At 37.9% G+C, this 27327-nt stretch overlaps 2 protein-coding genes across 9 annotated transcripts; both read right to left on the reverse strand.

Moving 5' to 3' along the window:
- Window positions 1-3736: 3736 nt before the first annotated feature.
- On the reverse strand, window positions 3737-8716 carry LOC306871389 (uncharacterized protein). Of its 4 annotated transcripts, none has more exons than XM_079419264.1 (3): window positions 8519-8716; window positions 7638-8330; window positions 3737-6617 (listed from the first exon to the last, which is right to left on the reverse strand). In XM_079419264.1, the coding sequence occupies exons 2-3, from the start codon at window positions 8314-8316 to the stop codon at window positions 5620-5622; spliced, it is 1677 nt and encodes a 558-aa protein (XP_079275390.1). In that variant the 5' UTR covers window positions 8317-8330; window positions 8519-8716; the 3' UTR covers window positions 3737-5619. The 4 variants fall into 4 exon arrangements, with proteins under 4 accessions (XP_079275390.1, XP_079275393.1, XP_079275392.1 ...); XM_079419267.1 differs by having other exon boundaries at window positions 3743-6617; window positions 8578-8716; XM_079419266.1 differs by having other exon boundaries at window positions 3743-6617; window positions 7638-8327; window positions 8613-8700.
- A 4352-nt stretch (window positions 8717-13068) lies between these two features.
- LOC306871392 (uncharacterized protein) lies at window positions 13069-25331 on the reverse strand. Of its 5 annotated transcripts, XM_079419276.1 has the most exons (3): window positions 16076-16187; window positions 14503-14570; window positions 13069-14342 (listed from the first exon to the last, which is right to left on the reverse strand). In XM_079419276.1, the coding sequence occupies exons 2-3, from the start codon at window positions 14507-14509 to the stop codon at window positions 13609-13611; spliced, it is 741 nt and encodes a 246-aa protein (XP_079275402.1). In that variant the 5' UTR covers window positions 14510-14570; window positions 16076-16187; the 3' UTR covers window positions 13069-13608. The 5 variants fall into 5 exon arrangements, with proteins under 5 accessions (XP_079275402.1, XP_079275398.1, XP_079275399.1 ...); XM_079419272.1 differs by lacking the exons at window positions 14503-14570; window positions 16076-16187 and adding an exon at window positions 25031-25331 and having other exon boundaries at window positions 13069-14345; XM_079419273.1 differs by lacking the exon at window positions 14503-14570 and having other exon boundaries at window positions 13069-14345; window positions 16076-16328.
- Window positions 25332-27327: the final 1996 nt, after the last annotated feature.

Genomic DNA, 27327 nt, shown 5'->3' on the forward strand with positions numbered 1-27327 from the left:
AAAGGAAAATTCAGGATTAAAAATAAAAAATTGTGAGAGTAGGATGATGGAGAGGCAATGTTAGAGAAAGTGAGTTGAGTCACTTCCTTTAAGAAAAGTGAGAATGTTTGCTTTCGGTCATTGAGGAAATGACTACATGAGAGCTCCTCTCTCTCTCTCTCTCTCACACACACACACACACACACACAGAGTTCACAGGCAGATATTACATTTTTGGCTACACATAGGCATGCAGCTCTAAAACCCACAATGGACATGCGCAGTTGCTCAAACTCACAAAGAATTTTATGCTAAAATACACACATGCACACAGAAAGCAAAACATATAGAAAAAGCAAACTTGCACTCCATGTCAGCATCCATTTCTTTAATGCATTTAAAAATAAACTTTCTATAAAGTCATTATAAAGTTTCATTATAAAGGGTTTCACAACGTAGACCCCCCCCCCCCCCCCCCCCCCCCAAAAAAAAAAACTCTTTTGAACATTTCTTTAAAAATCTGATGAAGAATCTTAAGAAGCCTTTCAGAACAGAAAGGTTCTTCATGGAATCACAGATGCCAACAGAGAAACTTTATTTTTAAGAGCTCAATCCCGCATGACTAGTTCTGTCAATGAAAAACAATGCACATCAGAATAATCACTATAACAATCTGATGACACAGAGCAGCAGGATGCGCATTCAGCCCAACAAAACTTACCCTCAATGTGACATTAAAACCTGCTTACCGCAGCATAGAGAGCAAGGACTGGAGGCAGGGCTCAAAGAGCAGAGTGGTCCTGACTTACATCACAGAGACTATAATCACGCCTGAGCAGATATATGAGTCACTTCAGAATCCAGGGAGGAGAGCTCTGGCCAAACATCAACTAAGTGTGGGACAGACTTTCTCTGACCGATGTCTCATCGTCTGTGGCAAAATACAGTGGCTTTTTTACAACGAAAATCTTTGGGAGTTGAAGAGAGTGATGGGAAATGGTATAGAACAAGACTGACAACAGATACTTAAAGCAGACACCGTGGAAGTTACAATTCTAGACATTTTTTATACTTAGATGTGACAAACTGCACTGGCTGGTGTAAAGCTGGTGTTATGTCATGCAGTAGAATTACAAAATTTTAGGGTCAGTAAGATTTTTTCCCTCAAATTAAAACACATTTCTTCAGCAAGGACACACTAAACTCGTTGTCATGTTAATTTATACTTTAAGTTAAATTCCAACAACAAAGATATGGCTAATCCAAACATTCAAAACAGAGTATGACACAAACAATACCATACAAATGAAAGGTAAGCAAAGAGGAACTTAGGCTGCCTTTGAAATCGAAAATTTCCTATCTCCCACTTAATGATCCCCCTTAATAACAGTAATGATTATGAGCTTGTAGCATTCAAGTACTTTGTTATCGGAAAGAATAAAATGTAGCATCCTACTGGTTGACAATCAGATAAACATTCGCAGCACTAGATATTCAGCTTAATGAGGATTCTGGAATTTTGGTAAAATACATGCTCATTTTACTGTTTATAAAACATAAATGATTGTTCATATATAGCCTATAAATACACTACTTTAGCGACAAGACAAAGTGATGTAGTTGTGGAAAAAACTAATAAAGAACAGCAGTGGTTGTCCCCTCCACCATATTTAATGTTGACTCGGAAACTCTGGTATCAAAATGATCTCCGAGTTTCCCAGCAGTAAATACGACTTGAGAGGTGTTCACGTCTAATTTCTGATTAGGAAACTCATATTTATGACAATTCTGCTGGCACATGAAGGTAGCATTAAATACACAGTGATAACAAACTAAAGGGAGAACAGGTGGGCCGATTAATGAGTGTTTACAATAACGGATAGCTGGCAGCAAAAATAGAACAAAGGAAGCAGGAAAGTGAAGAGAAAAAGTAAAAGTCCATGAGAATTAATCTAAAATGACAATAAGACAGACATTTATAATGTTACAAAAAAATCTATTTCAAATAAATAGTTTTTTGGAACTTTCTATTTATCGAGGTTTCCTGAAAAAAAGAAGTTTTTTTACAAAAATATTAACCAGCAAATCTATTGATAGATAACAGATGTTATTCCATTGAAAATGATAGACTTTCCATTTTTCCATTTCAACATTGTTCAAATTCAAAATACAAGTAGTTTCTCTGTTGTTGTACCCTGTGAGTCAGACTGTCTCACCCCAGCATAACCCGAGTCAACACACAGAAAAGAAAGACTATTCATAAAACTGTAAATATACTATATATGAATACAGTCAGAGGAAAATATTTCTAATTTCATCCCAGTCATGAACTCCCTCACAAAATGCCCTACCTATAACACTGTCCTGTTTCTTGACCAAGTTCATGAGCCCTGTTCATATACATACATTATACACTCACCAATCACATGGCAGCAACTTAATGCCTTTGGGGGATTTAGACATGGGGCCACGTTCAAGCTCACACAAAGTTTTGCTTCGGTTTCCGGGTTGAACGACATGTTTCCTGGAAACGGTGTGCAACGGGGTTTGGAGATACGTTTTGTCTTGTTTGGTGGGTGTGTCAAAAAATGTCAGCCCTATCAGCAGCAACATGTATATAAACTACATAGTATTAAAGAGATAGCTCGCACATGGGTCCAAGTAAAGCCATTACAAATGTGTCCGCTGCAGCTGGGTATACGCAACAATTGAAGATATTAGAAGACATGTTTGTCGAGCGTATTTTGCAGTATTAAACTCAGATTTATACCGATTTCACCAGGAAATTCTTCAAAAAGAACACAAAGAATGGACTTCTCAGCTGCCATAGTTGGAACTCTTGCATCATCAGAACAGGGTGTTCAGCGCACCAGAGTTTTTAGTTTAAAAAATATTTTGCACTGTTTTTTCAGGGCTGAACGCAGGCCAGGTCAAGACAATCTGCCTAAATTCAAACCAAGCCTTAAAATGAGGAAGAAATATGATTTAAGTGACTTTGAAGTTTGAACGTGGCATGGTTGTTTGTGCCAGACAGGCTAATCTGAGTATTTCAGAAACTCTTGATCTGTTGGCATTTTCATGCACATCCATCTCTAGGGTTTACAGAGAATGGCCCGAAAAAAATAAATTATCTAGTAAGTGGTAGTTCTGAGCGTCTTGTTGATGCCAGAGGTCAAAGGAGAATGACCAGACTTTGAGCTGATACAAAGGCAACACAAACTCAATTAACCACTTGTAACTTTAACTCAACTGAGGTATGCAGGAGAGCATCTCTGAACACAAAACACATCAGATGGGTTACGGCAGCAGAAGACCATACTGGGTGCCAATCCGGGCAGATAAGAACAGGAAACTAAGGCTACAATTTGCAAAGGCTCACCAAATTTGGACAATAGAAGATTGGAAAAAGTTTGCCTGGTCTGATGAGTCTCGATTTCTGCCAAGACATCCAGATGGTAGGGTCAGAATTTAGCAAAGACATCATGAAGGCATGGATGCATCCTGCCTTGTATCAACAGTTCAGGCTTGTAGTGGTGGTATAATGGTGTGGCATATATTTTCTTGGCACACTTTGGGTCCCCTTAATCATCGCCCATTTCAGTTTTGAATAAAAAAAAGAGGAAAACGCTGACCCTTAAAAAAATATGTTGGGATAGTTCATTAAAAAATTATAATTCTTGTCATCATTACTCACCCTCAAGTTGTTCCATAACTATGAGTTTCTTTCTTCTGTTGAACACAAAAGAATGCTGGTAATCGCTTATTTGAACATTTTTAATTTTAAATGATTAGTATACTGTTGGTACATCATTCCGAATATGAGTGAGCTTGATTGTTATAGATATTAAGAAGATTATGACTGTGCCCTTCTTAATTAAAGAGTATAATGACAGAAAATACATATTAAAGGATATGCAAGTAGAGATAGCAAAAGAAATCTCAGCAGATTTTCCTGTATTGATTTCTTACTATGATGTATAATTCTGGAGAATGAAAAATTACATTGATCATACCATATATTGAAACTAAACATTACAAACAACTATTTAGAATCTTCCCTTCCATTTGGCCAAAGTGTTGCTGTCCCTTAACTTGTATTACAGCCTTATACTTATAAGGTTGCAGACCAGCCCAAAATACTGGTTTAACACTAGCAAAAAAGTATGGACCTTTACATGGTATCAAACATTCTGTTCAGCATATTTACTAAGGATGAGGTCTTTTTACACTGATGATTTGTTGGAGCTAGACAATCAACAATAATTTTTGTTGAACTTATTGTTGAATCAAATACAGATGGACCACAACCTTCAAACATCTGCAACAACATCTCTAAATTCAACATCACATGTGGGCACAGAAACATACTGAATATTGTAACAAAGTGAAGAGTTTAAATAGTTCAGAATTATTAAAACACTTGTCATGGATCTTTTTAAGCTCCAGTTCTTGGCTTGAAATTTTTAAGACTAACCCATTTCAATTCAATGTACAGAATATACAAGTCAAATGTACAAAATGGCATTTCATGAGATATATATAAAAAAAGAGAGAGTAAAGAAAAAAAGATGTTTTCACAAAACCACACACACTTTCCCTCATATATTCACTTTTAAAGTTTACTTGAGTTCTGTGCTGGCTCATCATACCTCAACCTAAAAGAGAAGCCAAAACAATCTGCATATTAATACAAAGCTAAGTTGGATATGTAAATACATTTTTACAGATGAGTCAGCTGAATTATCCCTGGCAGTCACAATTCTGATTCTTTGGATCAGCACCCTGTGAGATACTCTTCACCTTAAACTTATACCTTATACTACAGCTATTGCTGCACATCTGTGTGTGAGCCTGTGCAATAAATCCACAGTTAAGGCTTTAATGTGTTCATCATAGCTCTTTCTCTAAGAGGGCACATTAAAATGATTATCACACCAATGACAACACCCATAACATGTGAGCAACAGATATGATACCCTGTTAGTCCCACTGGAGCGCCAACAGCCCCTGCACTAAAATACAGTACACAGAAAAAATAAAAAGGTTGCAAGTCTACATGTCCTGGTCTATATGATGTGACATCTGAGATGTCATGAGATATAATATGTACTTGAAGTAAGTGGATATTTGAGTCATCATGATAAATTTACATAACCATATTAAATGTCTCTACAACAAAGTGTTGCCACAGACATTGTTTTTTTTTTTTTGTAAGTACAGGACAAGATGTAACCTCTGTTGTATAGTCATCGCCACATTTCGGTTTTGAAAAGAAAAAAAAAAAGCTGTCCCTTAAAAAAAGTTGGGATAGTTCACGCAAAAATTTAAATTCTTGTAATCAGTATTCACCCTCAAGTTATTCCATATCTGTACGAGTTTCCTTGTTCTGCTGAACACAAAACAGTGTTGGTAATCAAACAGTATTTTTTTTCCATAGTATGGAAGTCTGTGGCTTCCAGAAACAGTTTGTTTCCCCCGCATTCTTCAAAATGTTATCTTTTGTGTTGAACAGAAGAAAGAAAATTTTGAGGGTGAGTAATTTTTAGGTGAACTAGCCCTTTAAGTCAGAGTTTTGTTTATTTTTTCACGAAAAGACTAAAATGTTTATTGTTTTCTTTATATGTAACTCTTTATATGTGACTAAACACAGTCCACCACAGGCTCGCCTTCATTCCCTTCCTCTTCCCCCCACATCCCAAACCTCATATCCTCATCATCTATGGATCCTCCATCTCCCTCTCCCAAACCAGCCATTCCCATTGCTTCATCCGCTCCAGGCTCACCCTGATGGGCACGGAGGTGCTTCCTCAGACTAGCTGGATCTTTAAAGCCTCTGTGGCAAAGTGGGCAGCAACACGGCCGCTCTCCCGTGTGTATGCGCTGGTGGTGTTTCAGATGCTGCAGGCGGCTGAGCCTTTTCCCGCAGATGCTGCACACATATGGTTTTTCACCGGTGTGTGTGCGGCGGTGCTTCCGCAGGCCATCGAGATGACGAAACTGCGTTCCGCAATCGGAGCAGGAATATGGTTTCTCACCCGTGTGGATGCGGAGGTGAGTCTTAAGAGCCCCAGACTCGCGGAAACGGCGGCCACAGACGGTGCACGGATACGGTTTCTCTCCCGTGTGGATCCTCAGGTGCTTTTTCAAACTAGAGATCAGACGGAAAGTCTTGCCACACTCCAGACACAAGTGAGGACGGTCCCCAGGTGCCTCTCCCATCAGCTCAGAGATGGAGCGCCGTATGGGCTCTTCTGGCGATGAGCCGCCCACCCCTGGGCTCCTGCTTGTGCTCATACCCAAACCAGGAGCATCCCTCTGGGCCGACCTAAGTCCAGAGGTTCCTTGTGATGGTGAACTACTGGAGGAGGGTCCATTGTGAGGCCTGGAGGGGGGCGGTGGTGTAGGCTTGGATTGGTGATGGTGTGAACGGGGGCCTCCTTCTTCCTCGACCACATGGACGTATGCCAGATCACACACACTCTGTGCCGAGTGCTCAGCATCTGTGGGCGCCTCTCTTCCTCGCACACACACCTGTCCAGAGGAAGGAACCTGCTCCTCTTTTACAGAGAAGCTAGTGTGTGAGGGAGGGTTTTGGGGTCTGGCATGTGCGAGTCTTCTGCTGTCATCCACCATCTCACCTGTGAAACATCACACATTTATACACAGGTAGAAAATTTGCAAAACTGTTTTCTCATTGTACTTCACAAGAATATTAGATACCTTGCATATAGTGTGATATCTGTAATTTTCACTGACAAAATGATTATAATGCTAAACGCCAGACAGTTCACCTTTATTACAGGTATTTACAGCTGCAAACTACCAATTATCAAACTGTTAAACTGTTAAAGAGTCAACCAAAAGCTGTCTTTTCCAAAATGTTCAGTTAAGAATAGCAGATGTTGTGTGCATTAAAGATAGACATTTTTTCAATATCTTAACAGTAACAACAGCAATAAAATGGATTATTGGTTCTTCAGATTGTCTCAAAACACTCACGAATACCAACAAAGACCTTATTACTTTTAACTGTTGTTATTGTAAAATTTTCATGCATTTTGGGATTTTATTATTTGAGATTTATAGTTAGGCTATTAATTATTTTAAAAAACAGAAATATTGGTATGGTTATCAGACACACAAGCATAAAATAATCAGAATAAGTTGTAAAACATGAATAACTGTTGATCTCTAAACTAGAGAAACAAGGATACACCAATATTAAACTTTTTCAGGTTATGGTTGATAATCAATAAATGGATGGTATTAAAATAATTCTATTTATAATATTTAATATTACAATATAAAATCAAATCATTTGAAAAACTACAATTTAGACATTAAATTCAGAAATGAAAAACTGTCATTTTGAGAATTTTTAATTATTAATATTACATTTGCAGAATTATAGATTATTAATATTAGTTAAATAAGATGAAAAAAGAGAGTAATAGAGAGAGAGAGATGTATACACAATTAAATATCCACAGATATTTAAAAATCTAATATATGGGCAGATAACCGATATGGAACCGATATATTGTGCATCTCTATTCTAAACCACTCAGTGTTGTTGCCACTCTGTCTAATGCCTGAATGCTTCTGTGTTAGCACATCAACAATTCACATTACATGTAATACATTGTGTGTTGTCTTACCAGGTCGGTTCATATCTGAACAGATGTTAGAGGAATGGACGTTTATGGGGTCATAAAAACTGTTCGTCACCGTCCCATCCGCCTGAATGGAGAGGTGGCAGCTCTTGAATTCCTCCCTGGAGTCAAAGCCGTGTATGGCATCACCCAGAGCGCCACTCAACTCGGGTTCAGCTCCGGTAAAGCAGCGCGGATCCGGCTCAGGCGCACTCCGATGGGTCAAGCGGCTCGAGTTTACGGGTCCAGCCGTGGCGTAGACGTGAGGACCCGGCATGGGCGGATTCCCAAAGGGACCCTGAAGCTGGTCGATTAATTTCTGTGCGCTACACAGACACTCCTGTAATGTCTTGAGCTCTCTCTCTGAGACTTCGAGTCGAATCTTCAGCTTCTCGTTCTCTTGCTCTTTGGTCACCAGCTCTCGCTGGGTTTCGGACAGCACCGCCACGATCTCGCCCAGAAGGGTGTCCACCGCCGCGGACAGAGTGGACCGGATGGTCGGTCCGAGGCGCGTTCTGAGTGTGGAGATGGACAGGTTTTTGTCCCGGACTGTGTTTTGCATGCACTCATCCTTCTCTCCCTTATGGGATGAATTGATTATAGTTTGTTTACGGTGAGAAGCACTCGCTGATGAGCTGCTTGTTGCTGTTGGTACCGACACTGCGTTGTTGCGCTTCGAGTTCATAGCGAATTCTTCTGCTGTGCATAAAAACAAAGAGGAAACCTATATTATTAGTTATCGCTGTGATATATTAATGTTATATAAAAGGAAACGGTCATCTTCTGGAGTCTCGCTGCGACAGTATTTCCTAATCACTCAGAAATGAAAAACTAGAGACAAGCCAGATGAGCTACTATAGCATTGCCATTAGCAAATTAGCCCACACTTTCCTCTTGCTAATGGAGCTTTTCGCTGACTTGGTTTTGGTGAAAGCTCGATAAATACCCGCTCTGAATGCTCACAACGATACTGTTGTTAACCTGCATTAATGTAGTAATCGCTTTTTCGCTACGAGCCGAAGCCTTCTTTCCACAGAACAAACGCTGGGGTCAATCCTGACTTTTGATTGGTCAAAGTTGTGGTCGCGGCTTAATGACATACTCTCGCGTAAACAAAGCGCATATAAATGACGATTTTCAGAACGAAAAACGGGTTAACGTTCATTAGTGTTTAGTCATAATTCTAGTTTACACATCAAACATCAACTGATCCAAAATAATGTATTTAACAATTCATTAAATATAAACTCTAATAAACCATTAAAATGAAATATGAAAGTCAAGCTGGCCAAGATTAACTTCGATGTTGGCTTATCGTGAAATTTAAATGAGCTATAAAAAAGTTTAAAGGTTTTTCATGTCTTACAGACAAAAATACTGTCAGATAGACAAGAGACCTAAAGCAGTTTAGGTGGCCTCAGCAAGCTTCAATACATCTTAAAATAAATTTAGTTATATTAACATAATCTTAATTACAAAATATAAAGATGTACAACATTAGCATATTTTGTGGTTTATTTGTTTTTTTTTATTACAACAGAAGTATTAGAGGATATCAGCTTAGACAGAAGAGCTTTCGAATATTGTCTTGGACAAAAGGAGCACCTTGAAAACCACTGCTCTACACCACCACCTTTTTCAAATATTATCATTAATGCTCTCTAGTGAATGGCAAATACTAGTTTACAACTTGTTTAATTTATGCTGCGACTTGTTCATATAAAAGATTGTGCAAATAATTAAAATTAAGATGTGAATTTGAAGAATGAGAGGGTAGCATAGGGTAGGAGGAGAAATCTGGCCCTGAATGGGTTATGTTTGAGGTACAAGTAGTAGGCCTATTACTCTTTAGTTCCAGCTTTATATGAGACACTCTGCAGCCAGAATGCTTTTGACTATACAAAAGAGGAAATTATGAGTATAAACTGTAATAAACATGAATGTGTGTTACATTAACCCTTTAGTTTCTTGAATAATTATTTGAAAAAGTAAAAATAAATATATTGCATCATATAACTGTATTCCACAGTATTGCATATCTACATAAAGATTTCTCCCGTTCCTTGGTGTAATTTTACACTTCCTGTGATGAAACAGTGCTGCTATTGAGATTTGTTGTGTTCTTGGTCATGTTGTGCAGCGGCACCTGGTGGTAGATCTTAGTATATCAGAAAACAGAAATAACAATCACATTTGGGTTGAACAAAACATATGCCTCAGTTGTATATGTGCCAGTTTATGTGCCCTTTTTTCTCTCCTTGACCAACTTTATAGTGTTGCATAAATTTGGTCAAGTAGCTTTATACTGTCATCCTCAAAGTCATCCATGAGAGAGGATAATGGTAAACCGTGATTCATTATTCCAGAGATCAGTGGTGTTTAGCTTTACACCATCCAGCACATACTTGGCTTTGCCTTAGTTATCTTGTGTGACTGCAGGCAGCACACACCCATGGAACCCATTTTATGAAGCTCCCAATTAATACTTCTTGTTCAGATTCGTCTTTTACAGGGGCAGTTTTGAACTTCAGTTCTAAAAGCAGGATCTGGTAATGCCTCAGGGGCGACATGCCTCAGCACTCCTTTTCTTTGGGATTGCATGGCCCATTTCCTGGCTCAGCTGCACTTAGCTTAGAATGGCGTATTAAAATTTGTGACTGATACTACAGAAAAAAGACAAGTCGGTTCTCTTTTAGGAGTTTTTAAGAGTGTTTGAATCAGTCTCTGCTGTACCACAATAGCTTTATACATGTCTGTTTTGAGCTTTGCTCCGAGTCTGTACACATTTCTTTATATTTCTTTATTTTTTTAAATGTGAAAAATGTGAATAGGAAAGGATAAAAGATTATATCCCAATCAGCTTGTGAGGGAAGGTGTGATGAAATGTTTTATTGCAACACTACACAGAGAACGAACTGTACAGAGAGCAAAGTTAAAAAAGAAAGAAAGAAAACATAAGAAACAAAGCTAATAAAGAACAAATGTTTATTAAGCAGTGTTACTCTAGCAAGGAAATCAATTCTGAAAAGAAATTGTTGGTTTTTGTCGCCATCTGTGTGTGTTCTGTTTTTGTATCCGACATGTAGTCTAAACACTAAACAAAATGCTTTATGCCAAATCCAGAGATGTATGCGGTTTCCTTAAGCCAGACGCACCACAATAAAGAATGGAACTTACCAGTAACAGCGAACTGAATACGACACACTAGACCTTATTCCTGCCTGCTGTGGTAATTCTGTCATAAATTATAGTTATTTTCCAGCTTTCTAAAATACAGGGTATTACAGAGACTGCCGATAATGTGAAGCACTATTAAAGGGCTCACTGGATCAGTTTGTTCTTCTAGAAGTGTTCTATCCAGAGACAGTTTACCAGTGTTTGTTTGTACCTTTACTAAAACGGTTTTGTTGCCCCTCTTGAGTTGGTCGATTTTCCCTCTAATACACTTAAGGGAGTTGGAGGCTCGGTGCTGCTACTTGATATAATTGCTGGTGATTCTGCGGTCAATGAAAAATGTGAAATATCCCAGGAATCCCTAACAAGAGTCTGGACGTACCAAGCCACCACCTCATTTGAAGGAAGTGATTTTGTACAGAAGCAATAACTCCACTGTTTCATGGATCTTTTTTTTTTGAAAGTTCTAAAAATAAAATCATTCATTTTAAATACCCGCTAATCCTGACACATAATGAAAAAAAAAAAAAAAGTTCCTCTCTTGTTACAGGACTTTTCTGGATAAAAATGTATTTCTATGGATGTGACATTTTACAGTTTAGTACAGCTTAGTTTACACTATGGTTGTAATACTTTTGCATAATATTTTGCTCCAAAAGTAGCCTACATTATAAAAAGTTTGTTCTTTTAAGGTTCTTTACACAAAGTAACAGTTCTAGAACCATGTCATCCTGTAAACTCTTTTAAGCACGATTGAATCATTTGTGTTATAGGGTTTATTCTCATTGTTTTAGTTAGTTAGTTTGTTTTTTTAAATCTGTAACTGTCAAAGCCACCTCATTGCTGGGTTTCTGCAGCTCAACCATCTAACTGTCAACACACTCTCAACTGTTAAATGGTTCCATTCATAAAATGTATTTTTATTTTCACATTTATGTTTTAACTCGTAATGTGTAATTTGTAACATAACACACAAGTGCAACCAGCTTTGTTCAGTTGAGGTTACTTCGTCCAAGTATTGCATCCTCTGAATGCAATACTTGGACTTATTTTATGGTCCCGAGACTTCTACAGAAGATATATATTTATATCACATTATTATTTATTGCTATAAGGATGTGATATTTTGAGACTCTCAACCAGTATAAACAAAAAAAATTCTGCAAAACAAATTGCCTATACCTAGAAGTTTTTTAGCCCAATTCTTCTGTTTGTGTTTCTGGGGTTCCTCAAGAATCAGGTGGGACTAAAAACAGTTTAGTGTTACACCAGTGCTGGTCTCTTTAGCCTCAGTTAGTTATAGGGTGCAAGGTTTTGTTTTTTGTTTTTTAAGGTTCTGCATAAATATATTTCAGACCTTCTTCAGATTTATCAGACATCAAGGCTGCTTAGCTCATCCTAAGGTTGTTGCTAACTGTCCCTAAATCTTGTCTCAAGTCTGAAGGAGATTGTGCCTTCTTTGTTGTTGCTCCTTGTTTTGGATGAATCTGCGAGAAAGAGTAGTTTGTACACTTGATCTTAAATCATGTCAATCATGTCAATGTCAATGACATAAAATCAATGTCATTCACTTACTCACGCATATGGAGGAGCTTAGGGTCTAAATGTTTTGTTTTTATTGTTATTTGAAGTATTTAATATTGTTTGTTTGGTTTAATGATACATGGTGCCAGGTTTGATGCCAGGACCTTTAAAAAAGTGTGTGTGTGTGGGGGGGGTGCCTTGTTTGCACAATCCATTTCTACTAAGCAGCTTTTTAATAAGCAGGTTTCATTGACAGCTATTTAACATTATATTATATAATATTATATATTATGACTACAGAAATTTTATTGTAAGCGACATACTGTATATTAATAATGTTTCACTATATTATAGTAGATGCTTTACCGGAGCTTGATTCTTGTTTAGACGGCTCTTAAAAGTGTGAAATGGACATATTTTCCACCGCCTGTGATGTCACAGTTTAGGATAGTTGCTAAGGGTTTGGGAAAGTGTGTGTTCTTGTGTGGTCAACAGCCAATCTGTGCTGTCATGACATCATTTCCCTGTGGCTGTAGAGCGAATAGTCACATGTCATTTATGGTTCAGGTGACTGTCCCTAAAATATTAGTAAAGTACATATGTTTTTAGCATATAATAATATAATATAATGACTTAAGTCAGATTACAGTTTAGATTTTTGTATATAGTAGGCACACAATATAAGAATATATTCAGTACTATTTTTCTACACATCTGTGATTTGGGAACATGTGGTATTGTATGGGTACATATATTTTATTTTATCAACAAATAAAACTTACAAAACATACAAAAATCTTTTATTTTGTAAGATTCCTATTTACACAGATTTTCTTAGCAAACTCCTTCTCACCAAAGTGACCTAAAACGTGTACAAATCATTTTGCTAAATCTAAATGCGAGAAACTGTTATTCAGCCTTTTTCTATGAAAACACATACAGGAGGAAGAAACAGACATACACAAGTTTAAAATGTGTTTGTTATCAGGAAGTGTGCTTGAAATGGTGCCCATAATTGGAGTCAGCACACCAGCAGTATGCAATTTGTCTCTGTCCTAAATCACATTGGTATACACGGACGAGTAAATGAGAAGAATGTGCTGAGTCATTCGTCCACCTTCTCTGCATCCCTCTTTCTGTTCATGTTCATTGAGTCATTCATACACTGACTCCCTCTATCCAGCACATTTACGATCAGTCCACAGTCATTCATTTACTCCCATCATTCATCCTGAGATGAAGTAAAAGTGCATTTTTTGGTCACATACACACACAGATATTACAGAACTCCTTCAGTCTCAGTCCGTGTGGTGGATTTCTGCCGTGATTTGTGTCTCCACAGCAGCAGAGACAGAATCAGCAGCAGTATGAGTCCCACCACACCCCCAATAATGCCCAGCTTCAGTGCAAGTCCAGAGTCTGTATTTTGGGGTTCAAATGTGGCACAAGACTGATCATCCTCTGCACTGACGCCGCCTTTATTCACTGCTTCTACACATATGTGCGCACCAGCCTCGACATCCTCCAATACTGCCCTCCTCTTTCCCTCCCCCACCTCTATATTCTTATCCTTCACTTTGCCATTCCCTCTCACCCAGACATTATAGTGGGTGACAATGGAGGTAGGGGCACACCAGTGCACGACAACCCCCATGCCATCCATTTGAATCAGATCCAAGAGGCGCGGTGGACTCGGGGGAGTGAAACCATTGCTCAACCCGGGGCAGAGGCAGCCTTTGGTTTCTGCAAGCTCCCGGCAGGTGTGCTGCTGCTCCACACACATATCATAATTGCACAGACTGAGATCTGGGTGTTCAGAGTGAGTAGAGGATGAGCTGGAAGGCTCAGTGGTGACGTCCTCATATTCATTGTCGTAACCGTTCCCTATGGAAGGGTGGAAACGGGGTAGAGTGGCATTCTGAGATGATGAAGATGATGATGATACAAAGGAGAGGTCCAGAAAGTTGATGATGAGGAGAAGGATGGCAGAATGTCCACACCCCAACATGACTTCTGCTAAAAAAAAAAAATAAAAAAAAATCAGTCACTAATGCCAAGTTCACACTACAAGAATTTGAGCCCAATTTATTTGCAAGTCAATGAGCTTGCCGACAGGTCGGGCTGTGATCAACGGGTGATCAGCGCTCAGAAATCTTTGTGTGAATTACTCAACGATGCATCAAAAGTCTGGTGTCGTGACGAGCTACAGTCAATGAGAGAGCATGGCATGAGTTGAGGTCACTGAAAGAAAAACAGCAGCAGCAACATGTTTTTAAGAAAAGTGTGGAAACAAGAAACGGAGCAAAAGTTTTCCGAACAGATCATCACGCAGTGCTAATTCCTTTCCATTTTCAAATAAATAACTCATGTGTTGTTTTGTGTTATTCCTGTTCCATGGTTTGGGGACTGGATGGAGTCATTTTGTGACTTGTGAATTGTTGTGATCTTGTGTAGTGTGCGACCTTTTGTTGCGGATCATTTACGAAGTGTCATGTAGTGTGAATATTTCCGACTGCATCAGTTTTTATCAATGCACTAAATGTTTTTTTACAGTGTAGCTTCAGAATCAAATCAAACGATTCGTGACACATTACATTACATTATTAACCATTCTTGGCCTATAAGTGTACAGTAAAATAATAACATAAGCATTTTATGAATGGGCTAGAAGTTTTTATTTGGTTGATTAAAATTTAGCTTAATGTGTTAACACATTTAAAAATATTAAAGATTGAAATGCTGTATTTCAAAATTATTGGCTGCTTTAGGTCATTACATTGACATCTAGTCCATTGGCACATACTTTGATATAAAACAAGACTAATTACTGTACTGTAAGTAATTTTTTTTTACAATGTTTTGTCAAGCAACATAAAAAGAACTTCAAAGGTAAACATTAAAATGAAAAATATGCATACACCAACAAAATTCATTTTTAATAAATTAATCCTTCCTTAGTGTAACAATTGCCTGTTACCACTTTTTATAGTGGAATATTAGCATTTTAGGTCAAGGCTTTTATTTTATCGGCAAAGATTGCACTTTAAATGACCCTACAGATACAGGCAGTTTGAATCATTGATAGCTGCATATTCTGATACAGCAACACAGTGTCTACTACACATGTCAACCTGACTATATTAGGCTGCATCAAGTACTTTTAGGAATCAAGCAGAATTTGTTGAATTGAAAAAACAGAAAGAATAATCAGCACTGAACTGGCTATGGATTGAATGCTAAGTAAACAGCCAGTGGAGCTTCAGAACCTGCTTCCTCAAGTGACATTCTAGAGCTTCAGTGCAGCCAGATTATCTCCAAAAAAAAACAATTTACATTTAGCAGAGTGAATACAATCAACCCAGCTGTTCCAAATTACTCCATTGCAAAACGCACCAGTTAGCAAACTTCTACACATATGTGAGTGAGTGTGTGTAGCGTGCAGTGTCAACTGCCCTTGGATAAAATATAGATTAACATTCTTTGCCATGGATAAACTCCATTTAAAACCAGTCAGAGCACATAAAAACAATCATTGGTAAGAGTTTTGGAGAGAAAAACACTACAGCCATGCGATTAAGGAATGCAGAGTTTCAGGCTATTTTGATAAGTAAGTAAAAGTTGTATTGAGCCTGGCTGTTGTTTGCTGTCTCTCAGTTATTTTTGTGACAAAACTGAAGAAAGTTAACATATTGAATAAATAACTCAAACAAAGAAATGAATAAAAACAAAAAACTTTAATTTCTTACCTATTTTGTCGGTATTCCAAGAAATATTATCTTACGATCTTAAAATCTGACAGTATTTTTCTGGTATCCTCTTTCCTTTGCTCTCATTCCCTTGCTCCAGCAACGCTCTCTCTAACTCCTCAACAATCACCTCCTTTTTCTTCCTAACCCCATCCCCCTCTCACTCTCTTTCTCTCATCGCTCCACCTTTTCTCATTTTATTAGGCTTTCTGACCAAGAGCATGTGTGCAGAGTATGTGCACATGCCTCTAATGAATCACAGCGATTACAGCTACATGTGCAGGTCAGAAACCTGACGTGACACACACACACATGCACACACCTATTCAGTGCTTCTGAGATCATGTTGAGCAACTGCTACATTTGAACTCACTGACTTCCATTACTGCAAAGAGATAGCATTTCATACACAACTGCACTTCAATTTATCTGCTGGAAACACATTCTTATAGTCCTATGGCAGCAGAAAACATGTTTTAGGTAAACATTCACTAACATTGAACACAGCACAGTCATAGTCTTCCTGTGGCATGCTGGTTTGATAGCAAACAAGAGGGTCTTTATTTCATAAAGACTGCTTGACCGCATTTGAATCAGGATTCAGTGAAATGCGTCATATGATATTCAAGTGAAAATCTAACTAGAATTGTGGATTTGGTGTTCCACTAAAAAGATTTTTAAAACAGGTGTGTGTGTGTGCGTGTGTGTATGACAGAGATTGGGTTTGGTGCAGCTGCTCTGGCCGCAGAAGGAAGTCTGTTTTTTTCCATACTCTGAATGACATAAAGAGTCAAAGTTCACATCATTCATAAATTTACACATAGTCACACACTTCCGTGCACCAGTCTAACCACTTACACATGTACGAAAGCTGTCATACAGCACTGTGGTCAAGGTTATTTCTTCATAATATACTTTTTTTTTGTTGAGTCATAGTCTCACTTGTAAAAAAGGTTCAACAGAATGACTGACTTCAGACAGACAGTCCTTAAAATACAGCGATGACTCAGGTTCACCATCAACACACACACAAAAAAAGTAATAAAAAATGTTAAATGATTACCGACATTTGTAAACAAGTACACAAAAAAAGGTTATTATTTTTAACAACAAAAAGCAAAAGTAAAGTAAGTAAGATAAGAGTCAGGGAAAAGGTAAAGACGGTTTCCAAGGCGGTTTTAATATGACCTTCATACGTCACCTCTAGGACATAAAAGTGCCTGAATTTAAAGAAACATGTCAATTCCTATAATTTACTTTTACGCATGACAAATATTTAATGGAGTATTAACCGGTCATGCTGTCTGGATCATTTTCCTCTGAGTTTTGTAGCTCCAGAGGAAGAGTGTTTAGAAACATCGGACAGATGATACATTGTCACACACAATCCCCGGTGGAGTTTTGAGGTATTAAATGTAGTGACATATTTACAGTACAAATCCATTTGTATTCTTTTAGGGAGGATTTTCCTCTTTTTCAAGGGTCAAACTACAGTTAGGAAACTGAGAGATCTCTTGTCATCCATGACTACTCTTGATCACAGGAAGCAAGCCTCTTACCAGTATGAAGTACATTTAAAAACATCTGATGGTGTAACAGTGTTTTATTACAACGCCTTCCTACTGATGTTTGAGAATGCGGGAGGCCACAGGGCCTCAGCTCAAGCTCTAAATTCCTCTTCAACTAAGTTATAGAAATAAAGGAATACTGAAGCTCCCTAAAAACTATAAACAGGTTTCAAAGATGTATTCAGACACGTCCTTTTCTTCTTTATACCCTCTGAAAAAACTGGACATGTCCACACATTCACAACAAGACACAGACAACCAAAGCATATCCAGTTCTGATCCCTACTGAGCTGCTGGCATACTGCACTTTATGAAGCTCATACTGTATATACTCACTGGCCAATATAATATACAAAGTCCCATTCCATATTTGTACATGAAAGTGCTGTTGATTGCATTCACAGATCAGTCCATAAATATAAAAAATACATGAACATGTGTTTTCCAGAGAATCTATCACATGGGAATATTTTTCTGTGGGAAAGCTGCATACGGGCAGCTAGGGACAGAGGGTTGGTGGGTGGACAACATGCGTAGTCCAATAGTTTAATATCGCGCGTTACTCCTATTTGTTGACACCTGCATACAACAAGCAAGGACAATTGTATTAAAGAAATAGTCCACCTTAAAATTAAAATTTACTCACCCTCATGCCATCTAAAATGTAGATGAGTTTGTTTCTTCAATGGAACAGATTTAGAGAAATTTCTCATGATATCACTTACTTACCATCAGAATGGAAGCTGGAGGAAGTGTTATTATGGATTATGGATTCAGATGTTGACTGGAAGCAATGTTTTATAGATAAAATGCCTTAATGTTGGATTTATTTCTGCTTTTCACTTCATAAAATGTAAATCGATGGACCGGAGTTGTGTGGATTATTTATGGATTAGTGTGATGATTTTATCAGCTGGTTGGACTCTCATTCTGACGGCACCCATTCACTGCAGAGGATCCATTGGTGTAATGGGAAGTGATGTAATCTGTTCCAATGAAGAAAAAACTCATCTACATCTTGGATGACGTGAGGCTGAGTACATTTCCAGCAAATTTCTTTTTTGTGTGAACTATTTTATTTGATATTTTTACTCTTATAAATGCTGCAGTCCAGACGAAGACAAGCTATACTCGTGCACTCATACAATTTAAACATCATTTTAAAAGGACAAAGTATTAATTCATCCCAACTTCAGACGCAAACTTTTTAAAGTATATGTAAATGTACTACGCATTTTACTATTCACAATCCTCCAATCTTTTCAGCCTCTGTCTCTTTTAGATGAAGTGAGCAGTTCTATCATCCCACTTCACTTCCTTCCTTCTCTGTCATTCTCTTGTCTTTATCTTCCTCTCCATTTTTCTCTACATCCAATCTGTCACACACACATATGCTCCTCAACCTCTCTCTCTCTCTGTGTGTCTCTGTCTCTGTTCATCACATCTGGTGGTGATTAACTGGTGTGCTGAAAGGAGCTGCAAAGAAAAACAAGTACGCATGTCATGCATCCTGCCAGACCTAGGGTGTTTACTGGGATAATGATATAAGTGTGTGTATTTCAGGGTGTAGCAGTTGTATATGTGTGTTTTCATCAGTTTGTGTATTTGAGCTTTGTTATATCTGATTCATTAGTGACATTAAATAGAAATTGATGTAACTTGGGACAGCAGTTTCTGAATGACTACATGTTTGGTTTATGTGAGGGTGTGTTTATGAAATGCCCTGTTGTTTAACACATTATGGTTTATGATGTTTGGTCTATGAAGTACATCCTGTCCCCATTACGCAGTACTTAATAGTGTTAAACTGGAACGGCACTGTTGGTCATCAAGGGTCTGAAATCATTTAAGAGTACATTCTGCCCGCTACATTCTATTCTTCACATCTACAGCATATACTTCAGTGTCACACAGATTGCATTAGTCACTGTCCGGAAGTAAAACATTTCTCCATAGGGGATAGTATTGTCATGGCACCCACATTTCAATAGTTGTTACCAATACCAGTAAAATTCCACAGTTCTCTGCATCAATTTCGGTAGCATAATAAAAACTATTGCAATGTTATGAATAATTATAAGTAAATATGCTAGCATATTGTTAAATTTTGTAAACATTGCATCAAAAATATTAAAGTAATAAAATAACAAAGAAACATGTTACATGTAACAGAAAAAGTGGCCAGTCTATTGTACTTATGCTGCAACACCTAATGCACATATCTTTTCTGACACATCTGGGGTGTGCTTCCCAAAGGAATCGATAGCCAACTACGGTCACAAGTTCTGTCGTTACCAACATAGTTCAACGATTCTGTGTTTCCCAAAACCATAGTTCAAACCAACATTTGCAAACAGCGTGGTTGGAACTACAGCTCTTGACCTGTGGTTAGAAGCATAGTTTCTTGTTAGTAAGACATATGGACTTCAATAAATTATTCTCTTATGTGTGCAAATCAATTTATAACTTTTCTGAAATGCATTTTTCTGGATTTTTTTGTTGTTATTCTGTCTCTCACTGTTCAAATAAACCAACCATTAAAATTATAGACTGATAATTTTTTTGTCAGTGGGCAAACATACAAAATCAGCTGGGGATCAAATAATTATTTTCCCCACTGTACATCATAATATATTTTAGTGGATCCTCAATAAGCACTGTTTTAAAATGATTCTCTTATAGGCACAATAAACAAACTAACATGCAGTACAATCTATATCTTCCATTCTATCTAAATATAGATACAGTGGGGGAAAAAATTATTTGATCCCCTGTTGATTTTGTACGTTCACTTGTACTGGCAAAGAAATGATCAGTCTATAATTTTAAAGGTAGGTTTATTTGAACAGTGAGAGACAGAATAACAACAAAAATACTGAAAAATGCATTTAAAAAAAGTTATAAATTGTATAGGTGTACAGGTAAGGTGCTGAGATTAGTGCTCCTAATCTCAGTTTGTTACCTCTGTATAAAGACACTTGTCCACAGAAGCAATCAATCAATCAGATTCCAAACTCTCCACCATGGCCAAGACCAAAGAGCTGTCCAAGGATTTTATGGACAAGATTGTAGACCTACACAAGGCTGGAATGGGCTACAAGACACATCTACATCTACTACATCGCCAAGCAGCTTCATGAGAAGGTGACAACAGTTTGTTCAATTATTTGCAAATGGAAGAAATACAAAATAACTGTCAATCTCCCTCGGACTGCTCCATGCAAGATCTCACCTCGTGGAGTTTCAATGATCTTGAGAACGGTGAGGAATCAGCCCAGAACTACATGGGAGGATCTTTTCAATGATCTCAAGGCAGCTGGAACCATAGTCACCAAGAAAACAATTGGTAACACACTACGCCGTGAAGGACTAAAATCCTGCAGCGCTCGCAAGGTACCCCTGCTCAAGAAAGCACATGTACAGGGCAGTCTGAAGTTTGCCAATGATTCAGAGGAGAACTGGGTGAAAGTGTTGTGATCAGATGAGACCAAAATCCAGCTCTTTGGCATCAACTCAACTCAACTGTTTGGAGGAGGAGGAGGAATGCTGCCTATGACTCCAAGAACACCATCCCCACCGTCAAACATGGAGGTGGAAACATTATGCTTTGGGGTGATTTTCTGCTAAGGGGACAGAACAACTGCACCACATCAAAAGGACGATGGACGGGGCCATGTACCATCAGGGCCAGGGCATTGAAGCCGGCCAGGGCATTTAAGCCAACCAGGGCATTGAAAATGGGTCGTGGATGGGTGTGACAATGACAATGACAATGACCCAAAACACATGGCCAAGGCTGTCAGTCTGTGTCTCGTGTTCCCCCGCCTCTCGTGTCCACATTTGGCCTTTCTGTCCCTGTCCTCATTCCCTGCTCATTAGTTAATTAGTCCCTAGCCCTGTGTGTAATTGCCCCGCACCTGTTTCTGTTCTTCCTCGTTGATTTCTCCATGTTTATAAGCCCTGTGTTTCCCTGCCCCTGTGTCCGGTATTGTACGTCATGTTCGTCTCTCCCCAAGCTCCTTGTATATCTGTTGGCGCCAAATAAAGGACTATTTGGAATCTCCTGTTCTCCTCGTCCCGTGTTTCCTGAGTGGAACGTGACAAAGGCAACAAAGGAGTGGCTCAAGAAGTGGCCTAGCCAGTCTCCAGACCTTAATTCCATAGAAAATCTGTGGAGGGAGCTGAAGGTTTGAGTTGCCAAACATCATAGCCTCGAAACCTTAATGACTTGGAGAGGATCTGCAAAGAGGAGTGTGACAAAATCCCTCCTGAGATGTGCAAACCTGGTGGCCAACTACAAGAAACGTCTGACCTCTGTGATTGCCAACAAGGGTTTTGCCACCAAGTACTCAGTCATGTTTTGCGAAGGGATCAAATACTTATTTCACTCATTAAAATGCAAATCAATTTATAACTTTTCTGAAATGCATTTTTCTGGATTTTTTTGTTGTTATTCTGTCTCTCACTGTTCAAATAAACCAACCATTAACTGATCATTTCTTTGTCAGTGGGCAAACATGCAAAATCAGCTGGGGATCAAATAATTATTTTCCCCATTGTACATCATAATATATTTTAGTGCATCCTCAATAAGCGCTGTTTTTGAAGAGTGCACATGTGCATAAATGCCTGAACTCCGGAGTAGGACGTAGGGAACCCACGATAAATCAAACTACAAAAAGAGCAAAATGACACTGGCCGGAATGTGGAATAATTGTTTTAATAAGGATTAAAATAAATAATTTTCATGAAAAATTATTACATTTTATTTATACTGTTGTATCAGTTTATTTATTTTTATTTATTACTGTTTTATTTGACTGTTTATCAATTTAATTGAAAAAAATGATCAATAGATTTATCAATAGATTAATGGATTATCAAAATAATCATTAGTTTCAGCCCTGAGCAAATCACACCAAAAGAACACTCTGGCACCCACCCACTCAGAGCATTGCAAATGGTGTCTCCCTATGCTCTGAAGCAACTTAAATGTACTTTTTAAACTTCTCCATCATGTCATTCACAATGTGTCAGGGGATTGACACATTGGACTACACCACAGGTGAAGCTGTTTAGCACACAGTCTTGTATCTTTCTTTGTAAAAATTTGTAATGTAATTCACATTGTTGCTGTTTGGTTTGGTTCATGGCTTAACTCTTAATACAAAGACTTTTTTAAAAAGTCCCACACAATTTCAACTGATGGCAACTTGCATCATTACGGAGCGCCGCACATAACATGCAGGAAAAACTGTTAATTGTGTGCACAATGTACTTAAAACGAGGGAATGAATAACTTTGGTTCAGAGGAGTACAGTAATACTTGTGCAGTGATCATCTTTTTGTCAGGCTGTTTTTTTTTTTTTTTTTTACCACAGTTTCACATCAGAATCTGAATCAGGTTTACTTTGCGATAATGGCAATCAGTTAGCTGATCAATACTTCACATAAACCTATGCACCACTCTTGTTTCAAGACCACTTGGCTGAATTGTTTTTGCTCAAAAGGCTGCATACTTGTGTCAACGCAAGTCAGAGGATGCGGTTGTGTAACACTTTGCACTGGTTGTTATTCAGTGAATTGAGCAATATAATTCCTGAAAGTTATCAGCATAATCTGAATAAACCGCAATCAAGTCCAGACACTATTAAGGGGGCTGGCAGAGATTCTAGTTTCTACAGGTCATGGAGAGTTTGTGCATGTACATTTACCGCTCTTACTAGACATTTCCTATGTCTAGTCATATAAAAACCACTGGCAATTAAATATGCACATACTGCCCTCAAAGTAATTTTCTTGGGTTCACCAAAGAGAAATACTTAACATTAATGCAATGCTACTGCTGTACACATCCCTAACAAAATAGAAACAAAGGTAAATGACCTCACTATCAACACAGCTGTTTGTGGAGGAACACATATTATATTGTGAACAAGGACTCATTCAGATTATAGTCAATGGAGCCAAATGCAGAAAGACAAGGAGTGAGAGGAAGATACAGAATATTCGATACAGATTCTAACAGCTGCTGTTTGACTGGAACAGGTTTCACCAGATACCAAACACAAGCTGTACCAAGCAGAAATGATCTCATTTTCTTATCAATGCATGGAGTCTTGTGGGAATATGAGTCAGGAGAGGCTAATTATAAAAAACAGACAATCACAGTGGTTTGACTAGAATGATAATCAAGTGTTATTTTAGTCTTTTTAGCGAGTGCAAACACATGCTGGCGCACACACAGCTCATAGACCCAGTTCAGTCAATCTCAATCATGCTTCACTGCTCTTTAGTCACAGACAGATTAACAGAAAAGACAGAGTAAAAACAAAACAGACAGACCTGAAGTAAAAGACAGTGAAAAAAGGTAAATATAAGGTTTTAGCAGTTATGAATGGCTCCTATAATTTAAATAGTGAGAATGCTTGTACATGTCACGTCACAGGGTGTTTACCCCTAGGGGTCTGTGAAGGTAGTGCAGGTGCTGTTCAAATGGAAAACCCTTCACCTTCTAATTTGATGCTGCATACAGTATGTGTCCAAAAAAGCTTTCTAGTTTAGACTTTAAGCCTAGAAAGATTTCTTAGTGGGTGTCAGTTACTGTGTGTCTCCATCGTTAAACTGGGAAGTCATCTCATTATGCTGTGTGGGCATTCACTTTAACAGGCTAATTTTACTGCCAAGATCAGGGATTGTAGCATTCTTGTGCCTCCTGCTGTCCTCCTGAATACCAACATGTAGTTACATGTTTGGTCACCAGATGGCATTTGGTTATAAGGTGAGGAGGCTGGTTAATATTATGCTCCCTTTTTAATTAGATATTAGCACTGCTAATTATCAACATCCCACTTGCAAACACATCAAAGACTGATACCCAGGAAAAGATGGGACTTCTGAGAAAAAAGGACGACCAACTAAATGCACACACCCAACGCCAGATATCTCAAGCATTTATCACTAGAAAAATAATTCCCAATGGAGAAAAGTAATCTGACAATATAAGCATCATTTAACAGCTCAGGTGCAGAAAGAAATATAAGAATAGTATTAAATGGCAACACAACCTGATGGTAGCAATTTGGTGAAATGTGTGTTCAACAACATTAAGGATAAAGAAAATGAACAGATTTAAAACTAAAATGCACTACAGTTCAAAGTTCAGTAAGTACGTTTAAAAAAGTCTCTTATGCTTATCAAGGCTGCATTGATTTGATTATAAATAAAGTAAAAACAGTAATACTGTAAAATATTTTTACATTGTGAAACATGTTTACATTTTGACAAACAGAAATATCAAAAGAACAACATTTATTTGAAATAGCTTTTTTTAACTCTATAAATATTTTTACTGTCTCTTTTGATCAATCTGTCATTAATTACTCACCCTCATGTCGTTTCAAACCCATAAGACCTTCGTTCATCTCCGAAACACAAATTAAGATATTTTGATGAAATCCGAAAGCTTTCTGACCCTCCATAGACAGCAAGCATACTACCATGTTCAAGGTCCAGAAACGTACCAAGAACATCGACAAAATATTCCATGTGACATCAGTGGTTCAAATTTATACCGTAATTTTACGAAGCTACGATGATACATTTTATGCGCAAAGAAAACAAAAATAATGACTTTATTCAGCAATTCTTCTCCTCCGCATCACCCTAGCGCCATTTTAGAGAGTATCATGGTGCATGCCGTAAACAACGCATGCACGTGGTGCTGCTCACCTAGAACACATGTTGTTATACTCGTGACACTATTTTTGTGTTGTTGTTTTTTTGTGCACAAAAAGTATCCTCGTAGCTTCGTAAAATTACGGTTGAACCACGGATGTCACATGGACTGTTTTAACAATGTTCTTGGTATCTTCCTGGACCTTAAAAACGTGGTAGTACCAGGGTCACAGAGCTCTCGGATTTCATCAAAAATATCTTAATTTTTGTTACGAAGATAAACGAATATCTTACCGGTTTGGAACGACATAAGGCAAGTAATTAATGACAGAATTTTCATTTTTGGGTGAACTATCCCTTTAATCCATCCTTGCTGAATAAAAAATCTTACCACATTTCCAAGATAGTTGATATATTAGGTACTAAAACAGCTTTTTGATATATTGCAGACAGATAATGATATATGGCAATGAAAATGAACTGTGAAATTCAGTTCAATCTAGATTAAGTCAGCAAAACCATATGTAGGAAATCTTTGTCATGAGATGAACTGACAGAATAAGGCCACACTCGAAAAAAATCAATATAGAAAATCAAAACGATGTGACCTTGATTAGAGTGCACGCTTACTGTACAGTATGCAGTATGTGCTTTCTCATTAAGGCACAGCAGACATTCCTTCCATCAGAGAGGGAGGGAACCAACTAAAGAAAACGAACTACAGAAATATGAAAGGGGCAATTTACTGGCAGATTATGAGTGTATAAAATAGAAAATTAATCTAAATTTATAGCTTACTTTCTCATCAAATATAGTCCTTATTTACTAATATCCTGCTAAAACCTCAGGGATTGCCAATTGGAAATTAATCTCTTTCAGGTCTTCCCAAAAATGTGGCTCTTTTTCTCTGCACCCTCTCTACTAAATTTGTTAAAGCCATTTGCAAGAGAACAGAGACAGAGCAGCTTCTTTTTTGATACTTCTCTTTCTGTATGGTAGTCATGGTAACACAGACAGTGTTGAAAGATTACCAGGAAAGTCTGTGAGAGTTCATTGATGCCATCTTGTTAATGGGCAGCACTACATGTGTTTTGTTTCTCATTCTCTCAAAATTAATGATATAGAAACATGCTGAACAATACAATGTATGTCTTAATATTTAGTTTCACATACTCACTATTATTTGCTCTTGTGCAGCAAATTCCGAATTAGTTCATTTAATATAGGCTAATAGTTTGAGTACATAGAGTTTTTAAAAAATGGGATATTCAGTGAATTTGTGGCCAAAAACTCTCTGTGGCATCTCTTCTGCTAAATAATTGATTCCAAGATGCTGTTGTATTGAACATGGCACCTGATGACTTTAGCATTTTCAGTTGTTCACTGTTATTTTACTTTATTTGATGTTTGATTCATTGCGGGTTCCCTTTTACATCATACTCCGGGGTTTTTCTTCAAAAATGGTGCTTGTTGAGCACGCACAAAAATATATAGATTAAAATGTATATAGAATGGAAGATATAGGGCCATATTTTAATGATCTAAGTGCATGGTCTAAAACACACAGCGCAGGTGCACTTATGTGTCCGAATCCACTTTTGCTAGTTTAATGTCGGGAAAAACCGTCAGCGCATCCGACACATGATCTAAAGGGGTTGTTCCTATTCTCTTAATGAGTAATGGGTGTGTTTTGGTCATAACATGTAATAAACCAATCAGATTCTCATCTCTGATTCCCTCTAAAAGAGCCAGTTGCACTCGTGCCATGGCAGATTCGCAATTTACACGGCGGAATTTGCAAGACCAAAGACTGAATGCGTCTCCGGAGAGGAAACGGAGCTGCTTGTGCGCAAGCAAATTCGTAGCCTTATTCTGATACTGTCAGGATTCTGGACTGTCTGTGTCGTGTTTTGCCCTTTTTCTGTACCTGTTTTTCCTTATTTGGGCATGTTCCTATCCTCGTTTGGTTTAATTAGTCATTCTGTGCACCTGTGTTCCTCCCAATTC

This window comes from Barbus barbus (genome assembly GCF_936440315.1).
Source record: "Barbus barbus genome assembly, chromosome: 6".
Taxonomy (NCBI): Eukaryota; Metazoa; Chordata; class Actinopteri; order Cypriniformes; family Cyprinidae; genus Barbus; species Barbus barbus.

What these genes read in the sequence shown, in the direction of transcription:
- LOC306871389 (XM_079419264.1), bottom strand. Translation starts at nt 8,316, where the DNA reads ATGAACTCGAAGCGCAACAACGCAGTGTCGGTACCAACAGCAACAAGC. An exon ending in TTCAGATATGAACCGACCTG is followed by an intron (nt 6,618 to 7,637) that starts GTAAGACAACAC and finishes GATGTTTCACAG; the next exon opens with GTGAGATGGTGGATGACAGC.
- LOC306871392 (XM_079419272.1), bottom strand. Translation starts at nt 25,175, where the DNA reads ATGTTCTTGGTACGTTTCTGGACCTTGAACATGGTAGTATGCTTGCTG. An exon ending in GGGTTTGAAACGACATGAGG is followed by an intron (nt 14,346 to 25,030) that starts GTGAGTAATTAA and finishes TTTTTTTTTTAG; the next exon opens with CAGAAGTCATGTTGGGGTGT.